This window comes from Erinaceus europaeus, chromosome 13 (assembly GCF_950295315.1).
Source record: "Erinaceus europaeus chromosome 13, mEriEur2.1, whole genome shotgun sequence".
Lineage (NCBI taxonomy): Eukaryota > Metazoa > Chordata > Mammalia > Eulipotyphla > Erinaceidae > Erinaceus > Erinaceus europaeus.
This window is the reverse complement of record NC_080174.1, coordinates 4,875,442-4,896,723: the sequence shown is the minus strand read 5'-3', so window position 1 is coordinate 4,896,723 and position 21,282 is coordinate 4,875,442. Positions and strand designations below refer to the sequence as shown.

Below are 21,282 nucleotides of genomic sequence, written 5' to 3'. Positions count from 1 at the left end.
CTGGCTGATCTCACTTCACAGGATGCCTTCAAGTTCCATCCAAGAGGAAGTGAACAAGGTGACTTCTTCATTCTTCACAGCTGAGTAGCATTCGATTTTGTATCTAGACCACAACATTTTAAACATGTTTATTTGTTACGAATAGTTTGTTACAAGATAATAAGATTACAATGTATACTTCCACACCACAACCACCACCAAAGCTCTGTATCCCACCCTCCCACCTCTCAGACATAACCACCATCATTCTTATAAGCCTTAGAAATGGTTTGCTTGCATCTGTTTTTGTTTATTTGTTTGTTTCTGTTTTGGGCAAGTTCATGTAAATCAGATCTCTAGATTCCACATATGAGTGAAACCATCTGGTAGCATAGACCACAACTTACTCAGCCACTCATCTGTTGTTGGACACCTGGGTTGCTTCCAGGTTTTGGCTATTACACATTGTGCTGCTATGAACATAGGAATACACACAAAAAAATTTTTTTGGATGGGTATGTTTAGTTCCTTAGGATATATCCCCAGGAGACGAATTGCAGAGTCATAAGGCAGATCCACTTCTAACCTTCTGTGAGTTCTCCCTTCAGATCTCCTAGCAGACCCAGTGGAGGGGACAGCTGGGGACGTTAGGCTCTCTGGGAAAAGAGGCCGGGTGCCTGTGAGCCAGGTTGAGCAATCACAGACTCCATGGGGGACACAGGGAAGCTCTTATAGAGCTGTCATCTCAGAAGAGTCCCCTCAATAAACCCATTGTCCTTGAACTTCCTTGAGCTCCTGGGCAAAGGCCAGTATGCTCTAAAGATTAAGCGTTTTTTCTCAAGTCCCTTTTTCTGGATTTGAATCAGTTGGAAATGTTATGAAAATAATCTTCTTGTCAAGTCCCGCTTACTCTTGTTCTTGAGTGTAAATCACCGAGAGAACACTAAAGAAAGGAATGGAGAACACCAGCTGCCTTGACTCTCCTCCTGGGTCAGGAAAGCTTAGACTTGGCCCATTTCGACTCATGTTTGCTCAGTTTACCATTTGGAACCTCCTGATAATTGAACAGCTTATGCAACAACAGCTCCTGCTGGCCTTGTTGACAGACTTAATGACATGTCTCTCTTCTACACATGTTTATTCAGAGGCTTGTTTTCTCCACCAGTCAGAGAGAGAGAGAATGGTTCTTCCGGTGACCCGCTGTGGTGCTCACGGATTTAGAAAACATTGTAACAGAGAAGCACGAAACGTCAAGACCACGTGTTCAGAGTCTCCTAGAAGCAAGGGACAAAACAGCCTCAGAGGGTGCAAAAGGGAGGTAGATGGTGGTAACAGGGCCCACGTGCAGCGCTTTATGTCCACATCAAAGTTAATATTGTTTGGAATTCTAAGAAAAACCGAGAAACTGGAACATTTGGGGAGGGGGATATTTTCCGTAAGTGTGTGTCCACAGGGTTTTGGATTTAACTGGGGTCTTGATGTACGAATCATCTTTACCCCACACTGTTGCTTCAGGCCCCTCAGCTGGGTGCCTGTGTCCTAAGAGTGTGTTTTTCTTGTAAAATATGGACTTTGGCAGAATTTGAAAGGTGAACATGTTGCCCCATGCCCTGGCTAGATGATGCAAAGTTGGCATCTCTGGTCTCCAAGCAGAGGAAAAGAGTGACCAGTAGCTTTGAAAGACAGACACCAGAACCAGGCAGATGAGTCTGGACAGACTCTGTCTGTCCCCACCCAGAATTCCTCTGCTTGGAATGTCTGAGGGACATTGGCATCAGAAGGACATTCTTGACCTCTCAGGATGGCGGGTTTCTTAAAAGGGTTGGCGTCTGCACGTCTCAGGAGGAACCCAAGTAACTAGCAAGTCTCTAAACACACCTGCTATGGGCTTTGGGGGGTTGGGGGCAGCCTGTCTGTCCAAGGAACAATTAGAGGAGGTCATGTGATCTCTTTCCTCATAAAGGATGGCAAAGCCCCTGAGGAGCTGATTATGACAATTATTATTATTATTATTATTATTATTATTATTGACTTTCGATCGGTTTTTATTTATTTGTGATTAGTATTGGGTCACCAGATTGTAAGATGACAGGGTCTAGTCCCATACACACCCATCTCCCACCTCCCAAAGAGAACCACCAGATTTCTTACAAGGCTTAGAGACACGTTTGCTTCTTTTTTTTCCCCCTTTGGCAAATTCATGTGTATGAGTTCCCTAGATTCCACATATGAGTCATCTTTATTTTCTTCCTTTGAGTGAATTATCATTTTTAAAAACTTTTTATTAGTGACTTAATAATGATTAACAAGATGGCAAGATAACAGGGATACAATTCCATACAGTTCCCCCCACCAGGGTTCCATGTCTCTCATCTCTTCACGTGTTTCCCTAAGCATCATCACCTCCAGCTCCACCCATTCTGTCCCAAAGGACACACTATCATCTTTTTATTGCAGCGTAATATTCCATGGAATATATATCCTGTAACATATTTATTTATTTATTTACATTTAAAAAATATTTTCTCTATCCAATAAATGAAGATAATTAAAAAAAAACTAATGTTTTATTCATTTATCACATAGAAACAGAAATCAAGCAGGACCAGGAAGGTAGAGAGAGACACCTGCGGCTCTGCTTCACCACACGTGAAGCTTCTCCCCGGCAGCTGGGGACCAGGGGCTTGAACCTGGGTTCTTGAACCCAGTGTCACATGCACACAACTGGCTGCACCACCCCCTTACTCACCTCCCCCTGGGTCCTCTCCACTCCTGGCTGTTTAAAGTGACACTGTACAGTTTCTTTCTTTTTAAAAGAATAGATATTTATTTATTACTGGATAGAGTCATAAAGAAATTGAGAGGGTAGGGGAAGATTGAGAGAGAAGGACAGAGACCCCTGCAACCCTGCTTCGCCACTCTTGAAGCTCTTTCCCCCTGCAGGGAGGGACCAGGGATTTGAACCTGGGTCCTCGTGCACTGCAATGTGTGCGCTCAACCAGGTGCGCCATGTCCTGGCCCCTGCCATACATTTACTTAGGAAAGAGTGTGAGTGAATGAAAGCATGGGAGAGTCTGCTTCCAGAGTGGGGAGTGGGCTGCATCGTGCCCCTCCAGGCCAGGGTTCTTGTCCCAGCCTCCCATGCTGTCTCCCCCAAAACCTGATTGGGTGGGACTAGTTTGGCTAAGGCCACATTCTGGATTGGTCTGGCCCCGTGTTGGCGGTGTTACCATGGTGTGTAGGTGACATGGTGTGTAGTCCTGTGGCAGGTGGCCTTGTCCTGGCTTCAGTGTGGTCAGCCCTGCCTGGACGGGGCTCCTGAGCCTCAGCAACGTAGGCAGCAGAGAGCTGCTCAAGCATCTCCGGGTCAGGGAGTTTCCGGGGGGCAGGCCCAGCAGGTTATCAGGGTAACCTGGAGGAGGAGGGGCGTCGGCGGAGAATGAATGAGAGACAAGTGAGCTGATGCTGAGTCAAGCTCAAGCAGACATCTCTCTCATACTTTAGCAGAATTTTATTTTTATAGTCTCATAAGGCTAAGATCATTAAAACAAAAATCACCAAGGTATAGTTTATTGTCGGGTTAGCGTCGCTGGAGAGAGAGGAGACCAGGAACTTGTGGCTTAGTGGGAACACAATATGCCCTCGTTTATTAATCAGATACATCGCCTTTTATGTATGTCTTCACCGGAAGTGGCAAGGGGAAAGGAAATGACTAGGAGAGGGGGAAGAGCAAAAAAGGAGCATGAACAGAACATAGAAAGCTTCCATCTAACCAGTAGGGATTAAACCAGTGCGTCTCAGGCAAGACAGTGATTATGTAAATAGTCACAGCATCAAGCAATGCAAGGGAACCTGACGTGATGACCAACACGGATAGAAACAGAAGGGGTCTTTAGAAGCAGAATTATCCAAAGGAGAAATGATGACCAACAGATTACTAAAACAAAAATCACCAAGGCTTTGGTCACTAATACAAACATCACTAAGGCTTTGATTATTAACACAAAAATCACCAAGTAAGAACAGCACAGGTAGGGAACACCTCCTGCTTTGTGAAACATTCACATTCCAGGGGCACTTTTCTCCCTAGGGATCACATCACAGTTTCTATGTTTTTTGTTACTCCTGTACCTGTGTGCTAGGCAGATGTCCTATTGATTATGATTAATATTCTACCTGTATGTTTATGCCATCCTCCTGTCCCTGTGCATCAGAAGCCAATGGTTCATAGAAAGTTCAAGCTTGTTATGTTTCTAGAGGCCTTAAACAAATTGAGCAGCCCATTTTCCATAAAAATCTGTTCTATTGTTTGATCAAGGAGTTTTGTTTCGTTCCTTACTGAGAAGGCACCAAGGTGGTGCTGATGGCCAGCCTCTCCATAAAGCTCAGCTCTCTAGCTAGAATCCATCTTCTGTGTGTGCTCACGATGTCACCTGGGCTCTCGTGTACTATTTCTGCATGAGGAAGTGGGAGCATAGTGGTGGGTGATAGATTAAAAGTCCCATTGTATCTAGGTGGGTACCATAACTTTCCATTAATTAATTATGCTATGTAAGGTGGCCCCTCCACTGTGGGAAACATCAATTTTTCTCTGTATTTTAGGGGGAACATTAAAGGAAGTGGTGTAGATAAAGGGGAAAGCATTTTTTCCTATTGGAGCCTCCTGAAAAATTCTGCATTGCTGATATTGCTCATTCCATTCTGATCAATCTTACAGAGGGCAGTGCGGGTCTTGTCATTACTTTTGTTATTGATCAGCAGGCTCTGAGCCTGGCCACAAGTAAAGATGATTAAGACCACACAGAACTTAATCCCAAGCCCTATAAATGGCAAAAGGCGAGATGGTTTCAGTTTGGCCTGGAGAGTCCAGCCGTGCAGTGCCTGTGGCAGGGAGTCCTCTGCTCACTGCTGTGGTTCTCTTCTCTTAGGGTGAGGGGAGAGCTCTGGAGAGACTGCTCCTGAGGTTGTGAAGCTCCCAGAACTTTCTCACGCACCCGGGCCTGTGATCTCAGTGACCCTGTCGGGGTGGCTCTCCATCCACCTTGGCTGTGTCCCCAGAGCCGAACATGGAGAGCCTAACAGGACCATGTCGTGTCAGAAAGGGGTTTGCAGCAGCCCGATAGCTCCAGGAGCTGATTTCCAAACACCTCGGGGATGTGCTAAGACTCCTACTGGCTCTAATGACAGCCCCAGATCTCCTTTGCGATGGCTCAATTCAATCCCTTCCTCTCTGAAGCCAAAGATCAGTGCCGTCGCCCTGGGAACACAAGGAGCATGCGATAGTCCTGAGTCCCTTTAATGTGCAGATACCCACGCCAACCTCTGCCCTTTCACACGGTGCATTTCCTGTGTGTGTTGGCTACTTTGCTTTCTCTTCTTTCTTTTTCTTTTTTAAGATTCATTTATTCATTTAATGGGAGAGAGAGGCCAGACGCCACTCATCATAAACAGTGCCAAGGATCGAACCTGGGGCCTCAGGTTTACAAAGCATGTCCTCTACCTGCGGAACCCCCTCCCTGCACCCTCTGAGGACATTCTTAATTTCACCGGCTCTCTGGGTCCCGACTCACCAAAGGGTGGCAAGAACTGGAAGGTGCAGCAGGCAAATGTTCCAGCTGGGAGGTACCAGAATGCCAGGGCACAGGGACTGGGTGGCGGAGGGTCCACTTCCCAGGCTGTCACCTGCCAGAGTTGAATGGTATTCTGGTTTCTCTTATCTCCTTCTCTTACTCTTTCACACACATAATTTTTTCTAATATATATATAGTTGTGTAGGGAGACAGAGAGAAATTGAGAGGAAAAAGGGAGGGAGAGAGGAATATAAACAGGCACCTGCAGCCCCGCTTCACCACTTGAAAAGCTGCCCCCCTGAAGATGGGAATTAGGGACTCGAACCCGTCTCTGAGCGCTGTAACGCATGCGCTTGACCAGGTACACCACTGTGTGTCTCCCACTGTGTTTCTTCATAAGAAAAGTGGCACTGGCAGGGTAGACAGCATAACGGTTATGCAAAGAGACTCTCATGCCTGAGGTTCCAAAATCCCAGATTAATCCCCATGTACCATCGTCAGCCAGAGCTGAGCACTGCTCTGATAAAATAAAATAAATAGATAAAAATTCAAAAAAAAAGTCAAAATGGCACTTGTCATTGGCATAGGGTCACTTGATCCAGTGGGAGCTCGTCTTCACTGATTACATTTGCAAAAATAAACATGTGATTTCTCAATAAGGGCACACTGTGAAGTCCCAAATAGGAATACATTTGGAAGGGAAGTAGTATACACCCCAGCAAAAGAGGCACACATTTCTGTCCTCCCCCAAGCAGGTGTCGTAACACCTGCTATTCTCAGCAACGATGCTGTTTAACCACCATTATTCAGGAGACTAGATTTTTATTGAATTTGTCTGGAGTAAGAAACCAGCACTCCCCCCTAGTGCCTCAGATAAATAGCAGCTAGTGATACGAGGGGCATTTTTTATGAGGGATTAGTGGCTTATAGTAAGCACAGTTGTTGACACATGGGTTACATTTCTCATGTCCCCATGGCAGCTGTCTGCAACACACTCCCGCCCCAGCCTCGGCCCCTGCTCCACCATCATGCTCCAGGATCCCAAAGCCCAGCTTCCACCCCCTTCTCTCCCCTCTCCCCTCTCCCCAGAATCCTTTGCTTTGGTGCAATATAGCAAACATGGTCCAAGCTCTGCATTGTGTTGCCACATTCTGTTAATTTTCAAAATCCATTCATTCCATGATGTGTGATCAGCATTATGTCGCGAGTCACAGCGACACTAGTAATGTTTCTTGAACATTTGATTCAGGCGTTTGGGCTGCTTTGCAGCTGTCCGTTCAGCAATATCATCAATGAAGTGCTTTTTTTAAAAAAGAAAAATTATGTGTGTGAAAGAGTAAGGGAAGGAGATAAGAGAAACCAGAATACCATTCAACTCTGGTGGGTGACAGCCTGGGAAGTGGACCCTCCGCCACCCAGTCCCTGTGCCCTGGCATCCTGGTACCTCCCAGCTGGATCATTTGCCTGCTGCACCCTCCAGTTCTTGCCACCCTTTGGTGAGTCGGGACCCAGAGAGCCGGTGAAATTAAGAACGTCCTCAGAGGGTGCAGGCTTGGGCGGACACGACAGTGCCAAGGTGTACGGACATGTGACGCCAGGGCTTACTCAGTTCCCTCTTAGGTCTGCACAAGCCCAGAGCTCTTCATCCTCCTCTCGTTCTCAGGCTTTTCTCAGTTGTTTAGAGAAATTGTAAACATGCTCTGATGAGTATCCACATGTGTTCACAACAGAGACATAGAACAGCTTGGACTGTCCAGGCTGAGTCACATCCAGGAACACACATTCATATTCGACAAGGCATTAGCTCAGAAGACATAGCCTTCTTCCTCTCCTCCACTGGCTGGCTTGCTTCTCTGTCTCTGTTTCTCTCTCCCTTCCTTCCTTCCTTCCTTCCTTCCTTCCTTCCTTCCTTCCTTCCTGCCTGCCTCTTTCCTTTTTCTTTCTTTCACCAGGGTACCACTTAGATCTGTCTTATGGTGTTTCTGTTGATTGAACAAGACACCTTTGGAGTTTCAGGCAAGAAAGATTTCGCCTTTTCAAGTCTCACAACCTCAGGCAAAAGTTATGCATTTGTTCATGCGCATTAAAGCTGTATTGAGTACAGGCTCGTGTCTCCACACCCATGATCCAAACGTCTTCTCCTCCACTCCCACAACCAGCCAGACCTTCCCCTCCACTCCTCCCGCTCCCCACTCTGACAGCTATCCTTATTTAATTCAGCATCTAAGTGCTGTGTTGTTGTTGTGACTTGTAGTATGTTCGTTTGGGTTGATTTTATTTCACATGTGAGTGGAACCATCCAGTGACTGTCTTCCACTTCCTGACAGAAGCCACACACTGGCAGGAGGGGTCTCCTTCCTGTCCCGGGGTTGACTTGCCTCACCAGCTGTTAAAACACGACTAGCATTGACCTTGGAGAGCTGCTGACCTGAGGATCTCTCCTATCACATGCTGTTGTAAGATAATGGGTACAACTTCACACCATTCCCACCACCAGAGTTCTGAGCGCCAGTCCCTCCACTGGAAATTGCAGTGCTTCCCCCAAGGTCACAGACACATGTTGACTGTACTTCTATAGCTATTTATATGTATTTGCCTGTTTTTTTTCCTATGGTCCTGCCTTCTCTTCCTTTCTAAGTCACACCTACACCTTTTACTACTTCTGAGTGTTCTTCTTTTTCCCCTCTTCTCTCTCTGGGTCCTGATGGAGTTGGAGTTCAGAGCCCTCTGGACATCTTCCCCTGACATTTATCCCCCTCTGGGGGCAGGGACCCAAATTCTTTATGGGGAGCAAAAGGTGGGAGGTCTGGCTTCTGTCATTGCTTCTCTGGTGTATATGGGTGTTGGCAGGTGGACCCACACCCCCAGCCTGTCTCTGTCTGTCCCTAGTGGGGCAGGGCTCTGGGGAGGGGAAGTTCCGGGACACATGGGTGAGAGCATCTGCCCAGGGAAGTCAGGATGGCATCATGGTAGCATCTGCAACTTGGTGGCTGAAAGGCAGTAAAAACATAAAGCAGGAAAAATTGTTTAATAAACAGGAGCCCAGATGTAGGAAGAGAGCAGATGAAACTAGGGGTCTTTGTGTGGGAAGAAGCTAGGACGTCTATTTTAGGTATACTCCAAAGGGCCCATGACTTTAGTAATTTCTGCCTGATCCTGACAGCTAACATGCAGGTGGACTAAAAGCATTGTTTGGAAAGATGGTGTCAGAGTTGAGAATAAGGCTAGAAGGCTGGGTTGGGGCAGAGAATAGCTCCCAAACATGAAGAAAATATATAAATACCACTGACTTTATGACTAGAATTTATAACCCCATGAAGACCCAGCCTGCATTAGTTTGCAGATTGTAACTGTCCTTTGTCATGATATCAAGACCTCTTCTGGCATCTTGCTGGTTTAAATGAAGTGGTTGTCTAACTATCTTTGCAAAGTGCTAGGACACAGCCAGAACGCATCCTGGGACCAAACCAAAGGCCCAGCTGATACTTGGAATGCGACTGAAGACTTTGGTGCCTGGTGACATCAACCAGGAGATGACCTGCGTGGATCTGTCTGCAGCTCACCCTTCAGCAAATCAGGATCCTTATGCTGGTCTCCATGTCACTTTCCAGAAAGGCTGCCCCAGTTTGCACACCAGCAGCACAGCACCAGGGCTCCTTGGGCTGCACTCTCCTTCTAACACTGGCTGTTTCTAGACTTTTAAAATCATTTTACTTATAAAAATGAAACACTGACAAAAACCATAGGATAAGACAGGTACAACTCCACACAGTTCCCACCACCAGAACTCTGTATCCCATCCCCTCCCCTGATAGCTTCTTATTCTTTATCCCTCTGGGAGTATGGACCCAACGTCACTGTGGGGTGCAGAAGGTGGAAGGTCGATCTATGATGGGGTGGTGCTGGGACTCCTCTTACCTGAGGGCATGTATCCTCCATCTCTCTCTCTCTCTCTCTCTCTCTCTCTCTCTCTCTCTCTCTCTCCCTTTCCTCTCCTCTCCTTTCCTCTCCTCCCCTCCTGGGATGCACTGGACTACTTCTTTTCCACAGGGTTGAAAACTTGAGTTTCAACTCTATGGGAAACCAAATAACTAGACATTTTGGAATATGGAGTTTTGGCTTTATGAAAGAAGTTAAAGTAAATGACTCTAGTAACTTGATCAAGCATCGTTTTGTAAATCTACTGGTTCCCATTTCTCTCCTGATAGAAGAGATTACGGGAAGACATAAACAGTTCCTTGATTAATATAAGTGTAAAAATAATGTTGGTGGTAGATTTCTCTAAGTATCTTGGCACATACCAAAGAAAGAAGCAAACTAACTGAGTAACAGTTCAGTATCAAAAACCTCCATCTCCATTATTTTATTGATAAAGACACGAGTTTGGGGCACATAAACTCATAAAAATGGAAAACAGAAATGGAATCAACTAACGTTAAGGCCTGACTCATTCTAGCCATAAACAGCCCTTATCCACCGATTACAAGAATTAACTGGAAAGCCCCAATGTCTTCTCAGCATTCTTCCTCTTGCTCTTTCCTCTGCCTCTTTTTAAGATGGAAAGTGCATGTTTGATTAAATTTCACTGCCATGTAATTATTCTTTTTTTGAAGTTGATCATATCTTTTTATCAGATACAGTCTATAGGTAATGTTTGTTGCAACTCAAGCAGAAGAAAACAAGAAGTATGTAGTACTTATTGCTACAGAATAAACTTTAAAATTGAATTTCAGTCTATAGATATAATTTATAACCCGGAGAAGCATAGTGAGGTGAATGAATCATGATTATATCTTTGCCTATGTGCAATAAATCATGTCTATAATTAGGCATTTATTCTGTTTTAAAGATTTATTTGCTTGTCTCAAATAAGCAAATGTGTGTGTGTGTGTGTGTGTGAGAGAGAGAGAGAGAGAGAGAGAGAGAGAGAGAGGGAGAGAGAGAGGGAGAGGGAGAGAAAGAGAGAGAGAGAGATGAAGGCATCAGAGTACCCCTCTGGCTGTGTGTGGATGGAAACTGGAGCCTCACACATGCACATCTTCTGTTCATTGTTCATCCCATTACTTCTTTAAAAATTAGTGATTTTGTAATGATGAACAAGACTGTAAGAGAACAAAGGTATAAATCCACACAGTTCCCACCACCAGAGTTCCCTGTCCCATCCCCTCCGCTGGAAGCTTCCCTATTCTTTATCCCTCTGGGAGGATGGACCCACATTCTTATTGGGGAGCAGACAGTGGGAGTTCTGGCTTCTGTCATTGCTTCTCCACTGGACATGGGTGTTGACATTCCAACATTGTATCTGATTTCCTTTCTTTCCAAATTCTCACCAACTCTTGTTCTTTCCTGATTTTTTCCACTTATTTACTTATGTATTTTTGTTATTTTAAAATGTTTTTAAACTATTTATTGGATAGAGACAGCCAGAAATCGAGAGGGAAAGGGGAGATACAAAGGGAGAGAGACAGAGAGACACCTGCAGCCCTGCTTCACCGCTTGCAAAGCTTTCCCTCTGCAGGTGGAGACCGGAGGCTTGAACCTGGGTCCTTGCACACTGTAACATGTGCCCTCAAACAGGTGCCCCATCTCCCCATCCCTCATTTATTTATTATACGAGCCCTTCTCACATGTGTGAAGTCATATGTCACAGTGGTTTAATGGACGGCTTTCTAGTGATAGTGCTACTTAGTACTACTTGGGGACTGAACAAGAGGATTTGTGCACCATTGGAGACAAAAATGGGCAGAGCTGGAGGTGACTGTGCTAAGTGAAATAAGCAAAAGGGCTAAAGACGAGAGCCGGAGGCTTCCACTCATACGTGGACAACAGACAACAAAAGAGGAGAGCCGGAGACTCTCACTCATACGTGGACCACAGACAACAAAAAATAAGAGCCGGAGGCTTCCACTCATACGTGGACCACAGACAACAAAAGACGAGAGCCGGAGACATCCACTCATATGTGGGCCACAGACAACAAAAGCAAATGATCTTGCAGAAAAAAATTATTAAAAGCAGTAGCTAAACTGTCTCTTAAACTTTTAAAACTTTGGTGGCTGTTGAGGATGGGGGGCAATTGGGTGAAGTGGTTTACATACATTGTATTAAAGGGTGTAAAGCCTTGTAATTGATATGTTACGATTTTGTGAACCACTGTTAATTTGTTGCTGTTGCTGGTTTATAGTTTATGGTGGCGCAGGAGATAGAGCCTAGAACTTTGGAGCACTGGACATTAGTGTCTTTTTGCATGAAGCTATCTCTCCTCAGACCAACCAATGCCAAATTGTTAAAGCACTTCAATCATTTTAAAAAAGAAAATATTTGCTTATCAATGCAGCAGAATGTCTGAACTGTAGTTCCAAAATTTTTGCAAATTCACTGTGGTGGGTGAGAGGTGGCTGGCCTGAGGGTCGGTTTTGCTGTGTATCACCCATTCACTTTCTTGCTTTTTAATTTTTTATTGGTTTACAGTAAATACAGTTGTTGGTACATGTCTAAAATTTCTCAGTTCTCTACAAACCACTCTAACCTCCAGCCTAAGATCTGCCAGCATCTTGCACCAGGACCGGAAAGCCACTCCCACCAGCCCCTACCCCCGAGTTCCTTACTTTGGGGCAATTCACCAAATCCAGTCCAAATTTTACTCTGTGTTTCCCCTTCTGTTCTTATTTCTTAACTTCTGTCCATGAGTGAGATCATCCCACCTTCATCCTTCTCTTTCTGGCTGATCTCACTTCACAGGATGCCTTCAAGCTCCATCCAGGATGAAGTAAAGAAGGTGACTTTATCAGTGTCCATTCCATTGTGTGTGAATGTCATATAGTAGAAACAATAGTAGCCACAAATGCTGGAGAGGTTGTGGGGACAAAGGAACCCTCCTGCACTGCTGGTGGGAATGTCAATGGGTCCAACCCCTGTGGAGAACAGTCTGGAGAACTCTCAGAAGGCTAGAAATGGACCTACCCTATGACCCTGCAATTCCTCTCCGGGGATAGATCCTAAGGAACCAAACATCACTCCCCCCCCCAAAAAAAAATAAGTCTGTGTGCACCTGTGTTCATAGCAGCACAGTTTGTAATAGCCAAAACCTGGAAGCAACCTAGCACTCATCAACAACAGGTGAGTGGCTGAACAAGTTGTGTTTTCTTTCATCTTTTCCCAGTTCGACCTGGTCTGTGTCAATGCATGGCTCCTTGACCTCACTCAGGCCATCCTCAACCTGGGCTTCCTGACCGGAGCCTTCACACTGGGATATGCCGCCGACAGGTAGGGGGGCAGGGGGGCCAGGAACAGGACACCACAGGGAGATGATAGGGCCTGATGTTGGCTTTGAGAAAAACATTCTTGTTGTGTGCAGAATACAAGTCAATGAAAAATGATTTTAAAAGCTCTTAAGCAAACTATTTCCAAGACTTTACATGAACCCTGGTGGTTATCTTTGGAAGGTGGAAGGGTGGGGACACAGAGCTTTGGTTATGGGTGTGGAACTAGCCATACTATGAATCATAAATAAAAAAGTTTAAAAAGATAAAAGTCAGTGAAAAACCATAGTTATTCCTAAAATTTTTCAGAAGATTAAACCATTATACAGGAATGTCTTTGACCCTACTAAAGTAATTGTAAAACAAAAACAAAAAAAAAAGTTTTTAATAATTCATAGTTTATGAAGGAGAGAGAACCCGGGACAACACGCCAGTAAATGCAACTATCTAGCACCAAGCCACATTCCAGCTCCTCTCTCCATTTCTCCATCTCTCTCTCTCTCTCTCTCACTCTCCCTCCCTCCCTCCCTCCCTCCCTCTCTCCCCCTCTCCCTCCTTTCTTTTTATTCTTGGAGCATTGAGATCTTCTCCTGGCTGATTCAAAAAATATATATTTCTTTTTTATTTACTTATATATTTCTTTTTTACCAGGGCCCTGCTCAGCTCTGGCATATGGTGGGGCAGGGGAGTGAACCTAGGAGTTTGGAGCCTCAGGCATAAGAGTCTCTGCATAATGATTACTCTATCTACACCTGCCTGGCTGATTTTATAATCATTTTCATTTCAGATAGAGAAAGAGACAGAGAAGGGGAGGGGATTCAAAGAGACTGAGAGGAGAGACCTCACAGCACTGCTCCATCATCCCTGAGATGCCCCTAGTGTTCGGGTGTGTCCTTGTGGTGCTGTAGCTCAAACTGAATTCTCAGGCACGACAAGACACAGCCTACTATGCCAGCTACCCACAGCCTCCAGTTCATGCCCTCTTGCACCTTGTCACCCCCGCCCCTGCTCAGGACACCTGGATTCTGCTGTCTGTGTCCACTGGCTTATTTTCCGTTTTGTTTTGTCTGTTTGACTTCATATCCTTTTGTATTACCCGCTTATGAGATGGTCCAGTGCTCTTCTTTTTCCTTACGATTTATTTCACTTCGAATGATCAACAATTTTAATTCCTGTCCTCATGACATTCACACTTGCCTGGCTGGGCTGATTCTCTCTTCCTCCTCCTCCTCCTCCTCCTCCTCCTCCTCCTCCTCCTCCTCTTCCCTCTTCTTTTTAATTCTGTATCATTTGAGTGGGAGAGAGATACCACAGTACTGCTCCATCATTCAAAAATATCAAAATGACATTTGTAAAATCTAAAAGGAATCCAGGTGTCCAACAACAGATGAGTGGCTGAGAAAGCTGTGGTCTATATACACAATGGAATATTACTCAGCTGTGAATAATGATGAAGTCACCTTCTTCACCTCCTCTTGGATGGAGCTTGAAGAAATCCTGTGAACTGGGGGCTGGGTGGTAGCGCAGCAGGTTAAGCTCACATGGTACGAAGCACAAGGACTGGCATAGGGATCCCGGTTTGAGCCCCTGGCTCCCCACCTGCAGGTGGGTCACTTCACAGGCGATGAAGCAGGTCTGCAGGTATCTGTCTTTCTCTCCCCCTCTCTGTCTTCCCCTCCTCTCTCCAGTTCTCTCTGTCCTACCCAATGACAACAATGATGGTAGTAGCAACAACAAGAACAACAACAATAATGATAATCAGGGTAACAAAAGGGAAAAAAAAACAGCCTGTAGGAGCAGTGGATTCGTAGTGCAGGCACCGGGTGATAACCCTGGAGGGAAAAAAATGAAATGAAATCCTGTGAAGTGAGATCAACAGAAAGAGAAGGATGAATATGGGGTGGTCCCACACATGGGCAAAAGTGGAGAAATAAGGACAGAAGGGAAAACACAGAGCAGGACTTGGGCTGGGTTTTGGTGTCTTGCCTCAAAGTAAATGACTCTGGATGGAGGTGGGGGCTTTCATGTCCTGGTGCTGATGGCAGAGGAGGACCAGGGCTGGGGAAGGGGTGTGTTTTATAGAAAACTGGGACATTTTATTATTTTTTGGTATTATCTTTTTTATCTATTGCATAGAGACAGCCAGAAATTGATAGAGAGGGAGCAAGATAGAGAGACACCTGCAGCTCTGCTTCACCACTCACAAAGCTTTCCCCCTGCAGGTGGGGACCAGGGGCTCGAACCTGGGTCCTTGCAAATTGTAACATGTACACTCAAGCAGGTGTGCCACCACCTGAAAAATGAGAATTTTAAAAAAATATTTATTTTATTTATTCCCTTTTGTTGCCCTTGTTGTTTTATTGTTGTAGTTATTATTGTTGTCATTGTTGTTGAATAGGACAGAGAGAAATGGAGAGAGAGGGGGAAAACAGGAAGGGGGAGAGAAAGACAGACACCTGCAGACCTGCTTCACCACCTGTGAAGCGACTCCCCTGCAGGTGGGGAGCCAGTCCTTGTGCTTTGTGCCATGTGCGCTTAACCCGCTGTACTACAGCCCGACTCCCTAAACTGAGAAATTTTAAACATGCACCAGCAACTGTATTTACTGTAAACTATTAATCTTCCCAATAAATATGTATGAAAATATCTTGAGGAACTGAAAATGCCTCTCCTCTGTGCTGAATGAAACCAGCTGCTCAACTCTGACTTTCCCGTCAGCTTCCATACGAAAATGTCCCTGCTTCAGTCTCTAAAAGGTCGTTGGCTACAGACTTGGCACACACACCCTGAGCCATTTCACATGTGACTCTCGGAATACAGCAATTCTGACAGCACATGACAATCTCTTCCCTTCTCCTGAGTTACTAATAATCACTGTGGGAACGGTGGAGTTTGAACACCGGGCTTACAGACCAGTTCACGTTGGTTTTGAACTTTGGTTTTGCATCTCAGTGAGATGAGAGAACAGAAGCTGAGACATTAAAAAAATATATTGGGGGCCGGTGGTAGCACACTGGGTTAAGTGCACATAGTGCAAAGCTCAAAGATCCTGGTTCAAGCCCCCAGCTCCCCACCTACAGGGGGGGTCTCTTCAGAAGTGGTGAAGCAGGTCTGCAGGTGTCCATCTTTCTCTCCCCCCCCTCTGTCTTTCCCATCTCTCTCAATTTCTCTCTGTCCTATCCAACAACAATAGTAGCAGCAGCAACAACAATAATAATAACAGCAACAACAATGGAAAAAGATGACCTCCAGGAGCAGTGGATTCGTACTGCTGACTCCTAGCACCTGCAATAACCATGGAGGAATATATTAATGATTTAATAATGATTAGCAGGATTGTAAGATAACAGGGGTACAATTCCACACAGTTCCCAACATCAGAGTTCTGTGTCCCATCCCCTCCACTGGAAGCTTCCCTATTCTTTATCCTTCTGGGAGGATGGACCAAAATCCTTTATGGGGTGCAGAAGGTGGAAGGTCTGGCTTTTGTAATTGTTTCTCTGTTGAACATGGACATTAAAAGGTCCATCTGGACCCCCAACCTATTTCTCTCCCTTCCTTCCTTTTTTTCTTTCCTTTGATTACTGATGTAATATTGATTTACAAAATTACAAGGTAACAGGGTACAACTCCACACCATTCCCACCACCAGAGCTGTGAATCCCCACTTCCTCCACTGGAAGCTACAGAAGTTCTCCCAAGGTTCAGATACGGGTTGACTGTTATTTCTACAATTTTCTGTCTATATTTGTATATATTTGCCCATTTTTTCCCTATGGTCCCATCTTCTCTTCCTTTTCAAGTCACCCCTACACCTATTACTACATCCAAATGTTCCTCCCTTTTTCATCTTCTTTCTCTGGCTCCTGGGGAATTGGACTTCAGAGCCCTCTGGTCATCTTCCCCTGTCATTTCAACCCCTGGGAGTAGGGACCAAAATTCTTTATGGGGTGTAGAAGGTGGAAGGTCTGGCTTCTGGAACTGCTTCTCCACTGGACAGGGGTGTTGGCAGGTCCATCTAGACCTTGAACCTGTTTCTATCTTTCCCTAGTGGGGCAGGTTGAACCTCTTTTAAACACACCTGCTATAATAATGCAGTCTTTATCAATATATGTGTCCTGTTGAAGGTAATACTCAAGACGATCTCTTTTCTCCTTTCTCTTTTCCACGAAAGGTATGGCAGGATTGTCATCTACCTAATATCCTGCTTTGGCGTTGGAGTCACCGGGATCGTGGTAGCTTTTGCCCCAAATTTCACCGTGTTTGTGGTCTTCCGCTTCCTCCAAGGCGTGTTTGGCAAAGGGACCTGGATAACCTGCTATGTGATCGGTAAGACCCAGCCCCAGTCAGCCTGATCGGCAAGTGTGCACGAGGCGCGTGTGGCCACCACTGTTGCTGCAGATTACTTGGTGCTGGGACGAAACCCTGACTAGACATAGAAATGCTGGGAGTCGGGCGGTAGCGCAGCGGGTTAAGCGCATGTGGTACAAAGCACAAGGGCTCATGTAAGGATCCCTTTTCGATCCCCCGGCTCTCCACCTGCAGGGAAGTAGCTTCACAGGCGGTGAAGCAGGTCTGCAGTATCTTTCTCTCCCCCTCTCCATTTCTCTCTGTCCTCTCCAACAACGATGACATCAATAAAATAAATAATAACTACAACAATAAAAAAATAAGGACAACAAAAGGGAATACGTAAATAAATATTTTTTTTAAAAAAGAAAGAAAGAACAATGCCACCTTCTTTGGGGAACCGAAAAATGGAGTCTTACAGAATTCTGGGGTGACTGTTTCTGGTGGTGCCGTGTTGCTGTGAGACGCGATTAGGCTTTGCTCCACTGGAAGCAGACTTTTCTCCTGGAGATGTCTCAGGCTTTGCCTGGGTAGTCCAATGATACATTGTGGTCTTATTTTTCTGGCTTCCAGTTACCATTTTTATTAATTCCAGTCCTTCTGGAGATATGGGGAAGGTTTGACAAGGAGCAAGGTAGGATATACAAATGAGAAGTTCAACTGCAGAACTCTGCTTCCTTCCATAACTAAACAGCTTGATAGTCTTTTGAATATTTCTATTTAATTAGTTACTGGATAGAGACAGAGAGAAATCAAGAGAGATGGGGAAGAGAGGGAGAAACAAGAGTAACACAAAGTAAACACAAGTAGAACCTGAACTGGAGTTGGTTTATTGCACCAAAGTCAAAGACACTGGGGCGGGGGAGAGTACAGGTCCTGGAAAAAGATGACAGAGGACCTAGTGGGGGTTGTATTGTCATGTGGAAAACTGAGAAATGTTATGCATGTACAAACTATTGTGTTCACTGTCAAATGTAAAACATTAATCCCCCAATAAAGGAAAAAAAGAAAGAATTTAGGTCCATACTGCCAGAGGGATGAAGAATAGAGAAGTTGGAAGTTGGGTGGTAGCGCAGCGGGTTAAACGCATGTGGCACAAAGCTCAAGGACCGGCAAAAGGATCCCGGTTCGAGCCCCCAGCTCCCCACCTGCAGGGGAGTCGCTTCACAAGCGGTGAAGCAGGTCTGCAGGTGTTTATCTTTCTCTCTCCCTCTCTGTCTTCCCCTCCTCTCTCCATTTCTCTTTGTCCTATCTAACAATGACAACATCAATAACAACAATAGTAACTACAACAACAATAAAAAACAAGGGCAACAAAAGGGAAAATAAATAAATATAAAAAATTAAAACAAACAAAAGAATCGAGAAGCTTCCAATGGAGGGAGATGGGCCACGGACCTCTGGCGGTGGGAACTGTATGGAATTGTTTCCCTCTGATCTTATAATTTTATTAATCATTATTAAATCACTAGTAAATTTAAAAAAAAAAAAGAAATGTGTGCAAGTGCTTGCTGTAGCTGCCGAGGAGAGAGAGAGAACAGCGCTTGGGTTACCTGGCAAACAGGTGTCCACCATTCCTTGGCATTGTTCAGTACCCCTAGCAACTGCAGTGGGTGAGACTGGAGTGCTGTCTTGGACCAATCCCCAGCTCCACTAACCTCTCTGTTTCTTTTCCTCCAGTCACAGAAATCGTTGGTTCAAAACAAAGGAGGATCGTGGGCATAGTCATCCAAATGTTCTTCACCCTGGGCATCATGATTCTGCCTGGCATAGCCTACTTTATTCCCAACTGGCAGGGGATCCAGCTGGCCATCACCTTGCCCAACTTTCTCTTCCTCCTTTATTACTGGTAATGTGCTTGGGGTCACTACCCTGTTTGTATTGAATCTGTGCTTCCAAATCATCACTTAAACTAAGGCAATAAAGCAACTTTTATAGTATGTCCACAATGGCTGTGAACTTTGAGAATGGACAGAGAATCTGAGGATGTATGTGGACGGATGATTAATGACTTGATCAATAGTTATTATTAAAGATATTTAAAAAACACACAGAAGTCTAAACTGTGTGCCAGGTCATGGCATGGGTCTAGCTGCGAGGCAGAGGACCATGTCCACCACATCCTAAGTGGAATCCAGTCGATGTGCTTCTCTGTGTGGTACAGTAGGGAAACTGCTACGATTCAGAAATCTTTTGCAGAATACAAGGCCATTCACAGCATCAGAGAATTAAGCAAGCAGAAAGCTACAGGTGCATGCGTTTGATTCCAACTAGCACGAGCATATTGTGATCATTCCTCTAATTTAATTTTAATATGTATGCAAATAAGGTGACATAAATCAGGCTCCTCACCTTTATTTGAATACTCATTAAGTCCCAATCTTTTTTATATGTGCAATCAAGAGCACCGTGTTTTAAGGCAGCCTGGTTTGCATGAGTGGAAGAACAGTACTTCATTTTTTTTTTTTTTTGAGCAGCGAAGCACTTATCAAGTAAGCATCCTTTGCTTCTGTTCTGAATTGGCAGCAACCACTTGGTTCAAAGAGCCTGTCCCCAACTTTTAGAATCTCCTAGGCTCCTATCTAGATGTGAAGTCGGTGTTGAGAAACCCAAGGCATAAACTTGTGAGTTGGGAAATTTCTTGATGCGACTGATGCTTGTCCATCCTTTCTCATCACCAGGGTGGTTCCAGAGTCTCCCCGCTGGCTGGTGACCCAGAAGAAAGGAGAAAAAGCACTCGGTGTCCTCAGACGCATCGCCAAATGCAACGGGAAATACCTGTCCCCCAGTTACTCGGAGGTAAGCCCGCTCCTGCCTCGTAATGGATACTCTGATGCTGGATGCCACATTACTATGTGCCTACCCCATCACCCGTGTGCACACCAAGCATCTGGCTGAAGTTGTCTTTGGTTTGGCTTTTCAAAAGGAAGAAACCCACCGGGGAAGAATCACAAGGCGCAGGAGAGAAAAGGACCCATGAGACATCGCACAGTGGCATGTCACTGAGCTGGGGGGCGTTTTGTTCAGCCATCCACTTGCATCTGTGACATGGACTTAGGCACTTCACTGCCTAGAGGCTCTGTTGTATCTCATCATCTATCTTGACCACACAGAACTGTTCGTTCTTCTTGATGTTCAGTGTAGCCTTAGAATTTGTCTTGACATCTCATCTTCGGAATAATACGCCTTTGAATGGCTTGCGTCAGAGCAGTAGTGCAGTACGCCAGCCTTCAGCGCTACTTTAGACTAAGATTTACTGTTAGTTAATGTGTCTTTTCTTCCTCTCTTCCTCCCTCTCTCCTCTTTTTCTCTCCACTTCCTGCATCCATACTTCCTTTCTTTCTCCTCTCCCTCCCTTCCTTCCTTCCTTCCTTCCTTCCTTATTCCCTCCCCCTCCCTCTTGCTCTTCCATCTTCTTTCTTCCATCCCTCTCTCCTTTCTCTCTCTTTCAAAATAACTTTTCTGGGCACCTCTGCATCACTACACTGGGGTGGAGGGGGCTGTTTAAAGCTCCTTCTTTGCCCTTTGGGACCTCGGCAGCATTGAAGACTTGCACGGATGTGGGAGACAGACCCCAGTGATTAGAGAGCACCATCTAGCTGAACACACAGGGCTGTTCTGAGGCGCAGACTGAGCAAATGGAGAGTGACAAGATGATTGCTGTGAAAGGGATATTAGGGGGAAGTTGAAGATAGGTATCTCTGAAATGAATCTTGAAGAACATTAGTTTTCAACTTTATTGCTTCTATCACAATCAATTTGCTAAAAATATTATTACGATCAGCAGTTAGTTAGAGTGAGGGGGCTGGTTCACTTAGTCTGTGTGTTGCTTTGCCAAGTGAGCCAAGTCCCTGTTGTTCTGAAGGGAGCTTTGGTGCTGTGTTTCTCATGTTCTCCTTTGCCTCTCTGCTGTTCTGTCTGTAGAAAATGAAACCAAAGCAAACCCAGGGTGCCAGGATATGACTTACCTGGTAGAGAACCCACTTTACTATGTGTAGGGATCTGGGTTCAAGTCCCCAGCCACCAAATGGAAGTGCGAGGCAGTGAGGCGGCACTGTGTTCTCTTCCTCACTCACTCTCTCTCGAAAATTATCTTTCTTTATTGGACAGAGACCACCAGA

The 21,282-nt window shown here is 45.2% G+C and overlaps 1 protein-coding gene across 3 annotated transcripts in view; it reads left to right on the top strand.

Annotated features, from left to right (window-relative positions):
* Positions 1–21,282, top strand: part of SLC22A3 (solute carrier family 22 member 3) — a 90,871-nt gene that overhangs the window by 26,164 nt on the left and 43,425 nt on the right. For all 3 annotated transcript variants that reach the window (XR_009553595.1, XM_060205196.1, XM_060205195.1), the window contains exons 2-5: positions 12,712–12,815; positions 16,986–17,140; positions 18,842–19,010; positions 19,843–19,960. Coding sequence is in view for 2 of the 3 variants with exons in the window: in XM_060205196.1 (XP_060061179.1) it covers positions 12,712–12,815; positions 16,986–17,140; positions 18,842–19,010; positions 19,843–19,960 (546 nt within the window). In the remaining variant the exon portion in view is untranslated. The remainder of the gene's footprint in view (positions 1–12,711; positions 12,816–16,985; positions 17,141–18,841; positions 19,011–19,842; positions 19,961–21,282) is intronic.